The following is a 12901-nucleotide window of genomic DNA, read 5'->3' as shown; positions in this document are numbered from 1 at the left end:
ACTTCCGTCGAGATTTCTTTTGGGAAGGGGGCTCATCAGAAAACTGAAGTACGGGGTCTGGTGGTAAACTGTCCTGGCAAGACTGAAAATTATCGAGTCCCAGAGCTCTGTCCAACAAGAAGTCACATAGTTCGCTGGAGGTCATGGTGACTGGGAAGCTATCCGGCAAACGGGCATCCTGAGTGACAAAAGGATCTGTGCAGCGATTGGAGGGGTTTCATAGCTCACATGAGAGTTCAAAAATTCCAGAAGGTAATCCGGCAAGTGGTTAATCAGGTCAAGCCTTTTGGCGGAAGCTTTGCGTCCTATAATCACCAGTTTATCCCTATATTCCGTTACTGAAGCGTCCACCTACTCCCTCCATACTTCCAGCATAAAATTAAAAAACTCAGCGTTCTCCTTACAAGAAAAGAAAATTGTTAATGGGTGGTCTGAGGTTCTGGACTGTTTGTCTGCTGGGTTCGATCTTGGCTGGCGCATAATGTAGGAATGGGGGGTGTGGAGAACCCAGGCGCAGACATCACAGACAGAACACTAGGCATAGTTAAAATAATTTATTAACAAAATCAAAAAAAAAAAACCTTTACAAACTGAAAGTGAGACTGGAGTAGACAAAAAGCTAAACTAGACAGAGGCAAAACGGCAAGACTAAAGAGGTACTTACATAAGGAGAACAAACGACTAACGCAAGAGCAAACTCGAGTCCAAATAAGCATCGAGTCCTAAGGGGTAAATCCAGAAAAGGGTGAAAAATGACGAAGTCCAACAAGTGATACAATCCAGCGGTGGAGGGAAAGTGGGGAGTGAAGACAGAAGCTGCATGTAGGTCTAACTATGCGCCAGCAAAGAACTGAGGGGAAGGCAGGGCTTAAATAGGAAGGAAGGGGACCAGGTGAGATGAATAGAACTGATTGCAACAGGTGAGAGTGATGAACAAATGAGATGACAGAGCCAAGGGACGAGCGAGTGGAAGAGAGACAGAAGGGGAAGACACAGCCAGAGGGAGACAGAAACACACAAGCCAAAAACACACACTAAAGGACAACAAACACTGAGGGAACAAACAGACTTAGGTCAAAGCAAAAAAACAACAGAATCTAAGAGAGTTAAATCCAAACGAGGGGAGGAAAGGTGGAAAAGGAACAAAAAAGCAGCAACAGGGCAAAATCCTGACAGTTGCAGCCTTGAGTGCCTTTTCTGAAAACCTGTCACTATTGGTGACAATAGTTAATTCTGTTGCATACCATGCATCAGAGGCATACGCTTTCAGTTTTGCTGTCTGCTTGTGTAACTTATTTTCTTTGTCTCACATGTAGCCCTCTGACCCCTTGGTTTTTTTTTTTTTTGTTGATTGTTGTTGTTGTTGTTTTATCCTTTTCTGTGTCATAACAACAGGTGACACCCCAACTCATGATGGCTGCTGGGACGGCTGTAATTGGCTCTCTCCAGTTTGGTTACAACACCGGTGTCATCAATGCTCCTCAGAATGTAAGTACTTGGTTTGTATGAGAGAAAAGCAAAAAAGAAAAAACAAAAAGTAGGAGATAACACTTACTTAAAGAAATATGTGAGAATAATTAACTTGAAAAATAAAAGAGCCACACAACTAGACATGTGGTTACGGTGCTAGAAGGCACATAAAATGACGAGAACTGTATTATGCTTTTAAAGAAGAATGAAATCTTGCTTTTGAGATTTATAATGGTAACAGTGCTCGATGTCGCTAGTTTGAGTCTATCCTTTTTTTTTGTTTGTTTTGGGGTTTTTTTGTGTCCTGTCCGGCAACAGAGCAGGCAGAATGAGGATCTGGCTGCTGCATTGTGCCATACAAGTTTGCTTTTCCAAGGGGAGTTCGTAAGTATAAGACTCCCCTTGATACTGTACAGTAATGTATTTAGATTGAATACTTGTTGATTAGTTAAATATACATAAATTTGCCGGACCTGGCAGGAAGAAAGAAACGAGAAAAGGAGAAAAAAAACAACACCAAGAGGGGATAGTGAAGAGAAAAGGAAAAGTGCAAGAATACAATTATCTTTCAATTGAAACCGACACAACAGATAACAAGCTCGTACACCTTAACAAAGACACACCGGAACGCATCCTACAGGTTTTGTTACGAAACACAGCTAGTAATTATTCAAATCATCTATGTGAAACACACAAACTGAGGAAACATGTCTTTTGATATTTTGGCACCAGGACAAACTTAACACCCCCCAAGACAACATGGTTGCTATGTTCACATGCAGAGTACGGTGCAATTGTGACTGTGATCATGCAACTATGACCTCTGACCTCTGTGAAGGCCAGAAGCGGGCCCGAGAGCCCACAAGACCCAGGCGAGCCGGCAGCAATCCCAGAGCAGAGATCCGAGCCACCAAACCACGAGGACGGCCACGGAAGGGGGCAGAGGGAGAACCCGGCCAGGACCTCCAGCGCCCAGCAGGGCCGGGCCCCAGGCGACCAAGATCGGCGGCCGCCGACCCCGCCAGGGGCCGGAGGCCCAGGGCAGACCCAGCACAGGACCTCGGTCCCCAGGCGCCAAAGAGGCAACCCCCGCCCCCCCAGGCAGAGGGTCAACATCGCCAGGGGAACCAGCCACCCCAGACGGCCACCCGGCATGGGCCGGCGCCCCCGCTGCAGCCCAAGATCCAGGGCACCCCACCGCCACCCCCACCCAGACCCCAGACCGGACCAAGCACGAAGCCGCACCCCCAGCGCGGGAGCCCAGACCCCCACTCCAAGACAGCACCAAGCACCCAGTCCCCAGGCCCCCCGCACCGACATCCGACCGCCAAGGTGGCGAGGCCCCAATTCACCCCTTACATTAGGTGATGGAGCTGATCACAGGGGACCAGAGGGAACAAAAATCAGCTAACTGATCCCTTGAACCTGCAGCCATTGTCTCGAAGCTGATGTAGTCTAATAAGAGATTCCTAAACTGCTTATTGTTCAGATTGTTTTTGGCTTTCCAATTTATAAGGATAGTTTTCCTTGCGATGCATAAGCTGGTGAGAACCATACATACAGAGTTAGATCCTATGTTGATTTCACCTTGGTCACCTAATAGGAACAATGTGGGACTTGCAGTAATGTTGCATTTAAACCATAATGACAGGTCTTCACATACCTCAAGCCAGAACCTTTGCACAGGTGTGCAGGACCACATGGCATGGAGGTAACTGTCAGTCATGTTATCACTGCAGTGTGAGCAAATATCCGAATGGGACAGACCCATCCTGAACATCCTTTGTCCTGTATAATGAACTCTGTGCAGAATTTTAAATTGTATAAGTTGCATATTTGAGTTCTTTGACATTTTAAAGGTATTTAAACATATTTGTGACCATGCATTTTGATTAAGATTACTGGATAGGTCAGCTTCCCATTTTGTTGTAGGAAGAAAGATTGTATCTTCTGACTTTGATAATATTCTATATAGTTTTGATAATAGCTTTGGGGGACGAAAATTTAAGAATTCTTCTACTCTAAGAGGAAGCTGCCAGTGTAATTGGTTGAGAGTGTATTTTTTTCCTATAATCCATTTAAGTTGGTGGTATTCTAAAAATTTTGTGTTGCTAATTCCATATTTTGAAGTGAGTGTGTGAAATGACAGAAAGTTACCATCTTCTATGATATGTTCTAACTGTTTTATCCCTTGTTTTCTCCAGTGAGTAAAATGTATCATCTTTTTATTTTGTAGAATGTCAGGGTTATTCCAGATTGGAGTAAATTTACATGGAATGACTGAAGACTTACTTAATTTTAGAAGTTCCCACCAAGCCATTAAAGAGGAGCTGATATTAATGCTTTTGAAACACTGATGAGATTTAATAGTTGTGCTGATAAATGGCAATGTCCTCACATATTGCTTGCTCTACATCTAACCATAACTCATCTACATTACTAGGTTTTAACCATTTGGAAATATACTGCAACTTACTAGCTAGGATGTAGTGAGTGAAGTTAGGTAAATCCAGTCCACCTCTATCTTTAGTCTGTTGTAGAGTCTTTAAACTGATACATGATGGTTTGTTTTTCCAAAGAAATTTGGATATTTATGAGTCTATCCTGGGACCTTTGTGTTTGTGCATATAAAGCTAAAAATCTAAGATAGCTAATAATCTTCTGAACCCGTCAGTTTTGTTTGAAGGTGGTCTGAGAGAATCATGCAGTGAAAATAGCAGGTTAATGAGATAATGCAAGTGTTTGTTAGAAGGATAAAGGATTAAGCAGCTCTGTCTTACCAGTTGCATGTTGTGCTTTCCAGGAATACAAATCTGGTGACAGTGTGGCGAAAATCAAAGACAAGGTGAAAGTATAGAATAATCCACAGTGAAGTGGTGTCCCTCTGCCACATTCACTATTTTCTAACAATAGATTAATAGCTATATCTGCTAAACATTGCTATCACCTCACACTGGCTCACTGCCGTCAGTAAATCAGCAAAAAGAGGACGATAAATAACTGTTGTGTCCACACCATTTTGTGCCAGTTAAATGTTCATCCAAATTTGTATATAGTAGGCTGAAATAACTTTTTTTTTCTCTAAAAGAATCTTTGTCAAGTAAAAGGAGATTATATTAAGAGTTCTTTCATGAATTTATCGAATTTATACTCTTCATTTCTTGTCCTGATTTTTAGTTTCCCTGGAAATAAACATAAAAACAAAACAAACTGCAAAAACCTTATTGTTGCTTTAGATCGACATGGAGGATTAGTTTATTCCATAAGTCTGTTTCTTTCAATAGCCTCAAGATAGCATAATTCACTGACACATAACATTATCAACTGTAAGGAGCTTAACTGATTGTGGCACAGCAGGCCAAACTCAGAAATTTACTGAACAAGAGGATTTTTTTTGTTGCAATAAATCAGTGATTAGTTCACTTGTCTATTAGTCCATCTTAACAATTATTGTGTAACTGGTGTTTGTGAACATACAGAGTGAAACAAGTATTACTCTTTATTTAGTTTTAGTTTTTTATTGTCATGAAAAATAGGTTGTCAGTGAATCACCATTTTCATCATAGTTTTGACAAATGAACACTGCAATGACAGGAAATGTGAGTGGATCACAAAAGTCTGTATTATAATGTACTATAGTACAGCTGATTGACCATGACCATTTACTAAATTTGAGATAAACTTCAATCTATCTGTATTAAACTTACACACAAGACCTCTTGTATGTTGTTTTGTGTTTTAGATCATTGAGGGATTCTACAATGAAACATGGAGCAACAGATTTTCAGAGCCCATTTCTCAAACTACTTTAACAGCTCTGTGGTCGCTCTCCGTGGCCATCTTCTCTGTGGGAGGAATGTTCGGCTCGTTCTCAGTTGGCCTCTTCGTCAATCGGTTTGGCAGGTATGATTTTTGTGACAACAGTAGTTATCATGATTCATTTTCTCATACGTTACAAATAGATCCTAAATGCTACAACTGGTACGATCTCTAAAGGAGGAACTCCATGCTCATGGCCAATGTCTTGGCCTTCATTGCTGCCACATTTATGGGCTTCTCCAAGCTGGCTGCTTCCTTTGAGATGCTCATCGTTGGACGTTTCATTGTGGGTCTCTACTCTGGTCTCTCCACTGGCTTTGTGCCCATGTATGTTGAGGAAATCTCACCCACATCTGTCCGGGGAGCATTGGGCACTCTGCATCAGCTTGGTGTAGTGATTGGCATTCTAATGGCACAGGTGAGATCCTTAACCCCTGAATCCCCTTCAGCATTTCCCATTTTAGTTGCTTTAGGTAGAAATAAATAATATGACAGAATCAACTTTAAAAGTTTCACACTAAATAGCTATGCTCAAATGAAAATATTCAAGTTACCATTGCTGGCATTCATATAATGGACGAGTCTTAATGATAGTGTCAGGGCTGAGGTTTGAACCCAATATTCAGACACACACAGGGACAAACGGGACTGGTCAAATTACCAAGGATTCTACAACTAAAACAACAAAACATAAAAACATAACAGAGCCAACTAAGCAGGAAACCAAGCAAAGCAAACTACAAGTATTGAACGAAGGATTTGACAAAAAACGGACTGACTTCCAAACTAACAAACGGATATTAACTAAACAAACCAACTGCACGGACTAAAACTAGAATTCAACTAAAAGTCTCAACTCACATCCAAAAGTTCTAAGCAGGGAGGGAAGGGGTAGGCAGGTTCAGAGAAGCGGTGATCCAGGAGCTGCACACCGAGCAAGCAAGAGAGGTGTGGTGGAGAGCAGCGGCTTTTAGACTGTGCAGGCCAAGCTGGGATCTCAGTCCTTTCCGGATGTCCAGGGGCCGTGGCGGCTCAAGGAGGCAGAGCAGGCTGAGAACTGAATGGACCAGTGGGAATGTGTAAACTGTGAATTATGTTGTCACAATCTGTGAACACTGAAACTCATATTGGCAGAAACTTAAAATTACTACAGGGCCTACCTGTTAGTTTGGTTATCACTTGTGACAAATATAGTGCCCTATGTGTTTGTGCTTTATGCTCTGTATACAATGTTTGTATTATTTTACATTATTTATGTTGTGTAGATTTTTGGGATTGAGTCTATTATGGGGAATGCCTCCCTGTGGCCCCTGCTGTTGGGTTTTACTCTGCTGCCAGCTGTGCTGCAGTGTGCCCTGCTGCCCTTCTGTCCTGAGAGCCCCCGATACCTCCTCATCAACTGCAACGAAGAGAGCAAAGCCCGTAATGGTGAGATACACATAATGTGAAAAGGTGTTGGAATACAAAGACTAAATGCATATGTCCAGGCATGCGGAAATGTTACGCGATATTCACTTTAATATTATTCAAAAGCAACAGGTTTACAGGAATGAAGCTAAAAGGTACAGGCATTCACACACATACAGGTTCAGCAAACTGGAAAGCATTTAAATTTCTTCAAAATAACACACACCCATGGAGAAACACACAAACACACACATCATCATACAAAATATTTCTGGCAGGGTTATAAGCAAACATTTTGCTGACTGCTGAAAAAAATATTATTGTCAGCTCAAGTAAGATCAGTCATTACATTCTCAATCCCACCTTGTCACACTTTATCACAACATGGTGTGTACTTCTGACACACTGGTTACCTTAGTGTAATTTTTAATTGTAGGCTGGTCTGGTAGTTGTGAAGGCCAACAAAGTCCTCCTACACAGGTTGAAGAGGTAGTATGAAAAAAGTCTGTGCCCCATGGTGGACCATTGTTGTTCACACAGTTTTCAAGTACTTACCTTTTAATTCTGATTTTCAGTGGCATTTAGGAAACTATTTTCCTAAACTTGAAGTTGGCTAACTTCAAGTTTAGGAAAATAGCACAGTTTGGGCAAAAACAGACCCTTTCACAATGTTAATGCCATTATACAACTTCTTCCTGTGCAACAGCCTTCTCTTCTCTAGTTATTGTTACCACAATGACAACTCCACCAGCACCGAATAATTGTCTGTTCATCATCTTTTGACCACACATACCCACAGATATCTTGACTCTGTAGCAGCTGCTAAACTGTCATAGATGTTTGTAACTTGGACTACTGTCTTCCAGTCTTAATGAAGCTACGGGGCACTGAAGAGGTGAGTGAGGACATGCAGGAGATGAGGGAAGAGAGCCAGAAGATGATGAGGGAGAAGAAGGTGACCATCCCTGATTTGTTTCGCTCTCCCGCATACCGTCAGCCCATCTTCGTTGCCGTAATGCTGCAGCTGTCACAGCAGCTCTCTGGTATCAATGCTGTAAGTCAACAGATCAAAGGAATACTGTCGTGACTAGCAATGTTCCGACTCAGTCTCAGTGATGAGGATTCGCCCAATCAACCAATCAGTACTGACTTTTTCAGCACAAACCTAAGCACCATCCTTGTTTACATCCGCTGTCCGACAGGTGCCATAAAAGGACAGCACACTTTTGTGTAGCGAGGATATTTTAAAAAGAGATTTTCTTAAACAATGTGATACAATATAACATCAGTAAATACAACAGTTGTCCTATTGCCAGTTTGTGCCGCAAAGGGGACTGTGTTACAAATGCCATTGGGATTTAGAAATGGTCACTTAGTTGATCCTGGTTTGAGCTCTGGCTGGAGTCCATTAACCATCCCAAAGGTCTTTGTCAAACTTCCACAATGCTCTCTGCTTTCCAATATGAAACAGCCCATAGTCCAAGTTATTGAATACTTAATGCAGTGCAGCCAACCTCCGGTGTCAAGCATAAACATTGGACATTTTTTGATTCTGATAACTTTGATGTAGTTGAAGTGGGTATCAGAAAACGGTATTAGATTGAGACACTTAGTAGATACAAAAGTAGCTTTTCCCCATATTTGTCATCCTCTGTAGGTGTTTTACTACTCGACTGGGATCTTTGAGCGAGCAGGTGTGTCCCAGCCTGTCTATGCAACCATAGGTGCAGGAGTGGTCAACACTGTCTTCACAGTAGTTTCTGTAAGTTGCAAAAGAACCATTAGGAAAATAAATACTGATCACAACATTATGTGTGTTACTACATTATTTTGAAATGAAATATTTCCTCTGCTTCTGTGCAGTTGTTTGTGGTGGAGCGTATGGGCAGGAGACCCCTTCACCTCATCGGTTTGATGGGAATGGCAGTTTCAGCAGTTTTTTTGACCATTGCCATGGCATTGTTGGTAAGTGTTTGCAATCACCTTCACTGAATCAGCCTTTTCAAATATAGTGGATGAAAACCTCTGTGATGTACTGTGCTCTACAGGACCAGCTTAGATGGATGTCCTATGTCAGCATTGCAGCCATCTTTAGTTTTGTAGCCTTTTTTGAAATAGGCCCTGGCCCCATCCCCTGGTTCATAGTGGCTGAGCTCTTCAGTCAAGGACCTCGGCCTGCTGCTATTGCAGTTGCTGGTTTCTCAAATTGGTCTGCCAACTTTTTAGTGGGGATGTGCTTCCAGTATGTTGAGGTAAGACCACGCTGATATGTTGATATGTAACTCCTGTTTTCATTGCATTGGTCCCCATTTTCTAGAGATGTAAGTCTGTGAATATAGAAAGTCTGATTTGGGCAATGACTATAACTTCCAAGGTGAACTGTGGCAAGAGAAATTTAGCTCCCTGTGACTTCTTTCTGTTGTCCAAACTAAAATTCAAGATAAAGAGTAGCCTTTTTCACACAGTTTAAGAAAACACTTTTTACTCTTCTTTTGTAATATACTAAAGATGTTTGCAGTGCAGTTTTTTTATACTGTCATGTTGTTACTTTTAGAAATATATTTAACAGCCTTCAACTTCCAGTCACAACGTTGTGATAAAGACTGGACTGAGCAGCTGAGTGACTATTTTCTACTTGTTAGAAAAAAGAAAAGAAAGATGCTGGCCATTTTCTGTACTTTTTGACATATACACCGATCAGCCACAACATTATGTCCAATGACCAGTGAAGTTAATAACATCAATCAGCTTGTAATTATGTAATGTCCTGCTGGGCAACCTTGAGTCCTGACATTCATGCCCCTCAGGGGCACCGAAAGCATTTTTCTCGTTGCAGCCACCTGCTACTTTTCACAGTGTACGATCAGTGCCTGACACTAAAGCTGGTGCATCATGTGAAATACCTGTCTGATGCTCTCTGCGAATATTTCACACAAGAATCTGTCACCTTGCCGCGATGTTGTCGACACCGACAGTCGTTTCTTTAGCAAAGGGTGGCAACAGCAGTCCTTGATGCCAGTTGCCACCCGTAGCAGGTCAAAAAAAGAACAGAAAGCTGTTCACTCAGGTTCCCACCAGATCCAAATCTTATTGAGCATCTATGGGACCCACAGAATTCACTGCCATCATCCTGGTTCCACAGGACATCCTCAGAAGTCCTGTGTCCCTGTCCCACTGGGACAGAAGAGTTTTAGCGGCATCAAGGGGACCAACACAATATTTGGCGGGTGATCATAATGTTCTGCCTGATCACTGTTGATAGCTCAGTGTTTTGTGACAGTCATGACAGTTACCAGTATCACATGTCACACGCATGTTCTATTCTTAAACTGTGTGAAAAAGCTGATCGTTTGTCACGTACACAGCACACCGTCTTGAAGGATTTTTTTCAAGCCTTTATACAAAGTGTAGCTTGTGCAAACAACATGAAGAAACTGAACCTTTGCCTTTGATGCAGCAACTCTGTGGCCCTTACGTCTTCATCATCTTCATTGTCCTGCTGCTTGGCTTCTTCGTCTTTACCTACTTCAAGGTGCCAGAAACCAAGGGCCGCACCTTTGATGAAATTGCAGCAAGCTTCCGCCAGTCTGCTGGTACAGGTGCTGACAAATACTCAGCCCCGGAAGAGTTTAGCACCCTCAGGGGTGATGACCCAGACCTTTGAAAGCTGCTACATTACATTACTATTTTTAATTATTATGAGGTTTAGTCTTAATAGAAACTGTAAAAAAATTAAGACACATAGCCTGACAGAGGACATCAACACTTTTAGTGCTTACCACATTGATAATAATGGCATGCAACTGACTTGTAAAGTCACTAAAAGTAAAGAGTAAAGAGTAAATGCTGTGCTGCAGTATAAAAAAAAGGATAGATTCATTATGCATGTATTTGGTAGTAACTTTGTTATTCCAAACTAAAAAATATATATACATTGGGTTGTTTTTTTATTGTTTACTTGTTTAATTTTGTTTTGGATAAAACATTATCCACAGTATGCCAGTAAGCAGAAATGTGCTACTCTCTGTGAGTACATCCACTCAAATCATGAAAAAAAATTAGACCACCCTTGTTTTCTTTCATTTCTTGTTCATTTTAATGCCTGGTACCACTAAAGGTATATTGCCTGAAGAATACAATGAACACAACAAAAATTTCAGCTGATCACATAATATTTCATGTCCTATTTCACACGTTTAGACTTAATAGTATTCCCAGAATATATGAATCCATTTCATGTCATAAGCAGCACTGCAATGTGCAAAGGCCTGGAGTGGTTTCCTGCATACATTCAAGCAGTAGCACAACTAAGAAGTTGTCAGCTCTCCCTCAAGCGACCGAGTGGGGTCATTTATGACCCCAGCTAGTAATTATATTTGCCGTTTTTATATGTTTTATCAGAAAAATGTTTCCTACCATGAATTTGTCAATCTACTTGTCCTATAGCTGCTCGTAGTTTTTTGTCGAGATCAGCCAACTGGTGTGACAAGGATAATGGAAACTTGTTTGGGGTCACTTATGACCCCAGAAAGATGTTTTATTTATTCATTTTTACCTATAATCGCTATATTTCAGTGTTTGGCAGTGCACTATAGCTGGCAGACCTACATTTTTAGCCACAGCTGCCCTGGGGCAGACTGAGTGGCTGCCAATCCACTCCTACAACCCCTCTGACCACCACCAACATTACACAGCATACACATTCATACACCAGTGTAAGTGGCAGCACTGGAGGTAAGGTGGGTAAAGTGTCTTGCATTGGACGAACGGCTCTGCCACCTGAGCCACAGCCGCCCCTAATCTAAATACTTCTCTGCAATGTTACATTGAACACATACAGATAAGATGTTTGTGTAGATTTTGTTTTTATGTACTGTTGATTTACTATTGAGGAAACAAAAGAATAAAGTTTTAAAAGAAGTGGCAGACAAAGCGTGTCTAAATAAATGTTATTGCGTTCTTACAATCCATCATATTGTTCATATGGTTTTACTCTGAGTCAAAAATGATTAAAATCCATGAATAATAAAAGAAGGTTATTTTAGAATACCCAATATCCACCAACAGGTAAGAAAGCACAAAAAGAGGCAATAAAGTAGACATATTCCTGTGCAAAATATAGTGGGGTCATAAATGACCCCAGTTGGTCATTTTAGTCGCTTGAGGGATAAAGTCTAAAAGAAAAGAATTATGTGAAGCCAAAACGCAGCCATTTTGGCACTATTGGAAATTGGCATGAGTGAGAGACAGGTAGTGAGAAAACAGAAGATCTCCAAAATCTTCAGTTTTTTAGGGCTGGATGCCAGAATGACAGGTTGGCCTTGGATTGGTTGGTGCTACCAGGAAGGCCGCGATAAAATGTGGGATGGTGAAATATAATAGAGAACTGTAGTGGTATCTTAATATTAAATATTAAACATCTTAATTATGGCTTTATTAACATCAAGCCAGAAAGGCTTTATTTTGGGGCATTCCCAAAATATGTGCCAATGTCCTGCCTCCTGAACCCCACACTGCCTCCAACAAGGGGCTGCACCTGTAACAAAGTGTACCTTTTGCTTTGGTGTCACGAAGAAGCGTACTAGGCACTTCCAGCTTAAACTCCAGCCATTGCTTTTACATTTCCATACAGATTCGCAAGCATTCAGACATTCTTCACTTGATATCAAAATATTTCCTTCATTTTCCCATTTTTCTTTGACATAATTGTGTTGAGTGGGAGTTTTTAATCAAGAGCCCTTTGCAAAATTTTCCAATAGCACCTTTAACTAAATAGTTTTTATAAGCTTTCAGAAAAATGATCAGAATAGGATCATGGAAATCAGATTTAGAAATAATATTCTGTTGATAGTAGTTACGTATTTGAAGATATCTAAAAAACAAAATAAAAGTCTGAGTATTTTATTTATTTTGATAATCAGTCTTTAAACTATCAAAATCTTTCATTTTCCCATCATATGTTAGCAGATAAAAAGTTGTAATGCCATTACAAATCCAATACTTAAGTGTTCCATCTATAAGGTTGGGCCCAAACCCAGGGTCAAATGCACACCACCGTAAAATCTGAATTTTATCATCTAATTTGTATTCTCTTTAACCCACATTTTTAGTTGAGTTTTAATCCATGGGTTTTGAGTAGTCTTAATATATTTATCTAAATTCATATGAGCTAAAACTGCTTGAATTGGAGGATCCTTCATTATTG

General features: G+C 41.0%; 1 protein-coding gene across 1 annotated transcript; it reads left to right on the top strand.

Annotated features, from left to right (window-relative positions):
• The first annotated feature begins 1386 nt into the window (after nucleotides 1-1386).
• LOC110971855 (solute carrier family 2, facilitated glucose transporter member 1-like) lies at nucleotides 1387-12038 on the top strand. The gene is made up of 9 exons (XM_022222255.2): nucleotides 1387-1488; nucleotides 5213-5373; nucleotides 5467-5707; nucleotides 6555-6717; nucleotides 7563-7750; nucleotides 8354-8458; nucleotides 8560-8661; nucleotides 8745-8948; nucleotides 10154-12038. Exons 1-9 carry the CDS (start codon nucleotides 1411-1413, stop codon nucleotides 10358-10360), a joined length of 1449 nt encoding a protein of 482 aa, XP_022077947.1. The 5' UTR covers nucleotides 1387-1410; the 3' UTR covers nucleotides 10361-12038.
• The last annotated feature ends 863 nt before the right edge of the window (nucleotides 12039-12901 follow it).

Source organism: Acanthochromis polyacanthus, chromosome 6 (assembly GCF_021347895.1).
Source record: "Acanthochromis polyacanthus isolate Apoly-LR-REF ecotype Palm Island chromosome 6, KAUST_Apoly_ChrSc, whole genome shotgun sequence".
Lineage (NCBI taxonomy): Eukaryota > Metazoa > Chordata > Actinopteri > Pomacentridae > Acanthochromis > Acanthochromis polyacanthus.
This window is presented reverse-complemented; position numbering and strand designations above follow the sequence as displayed.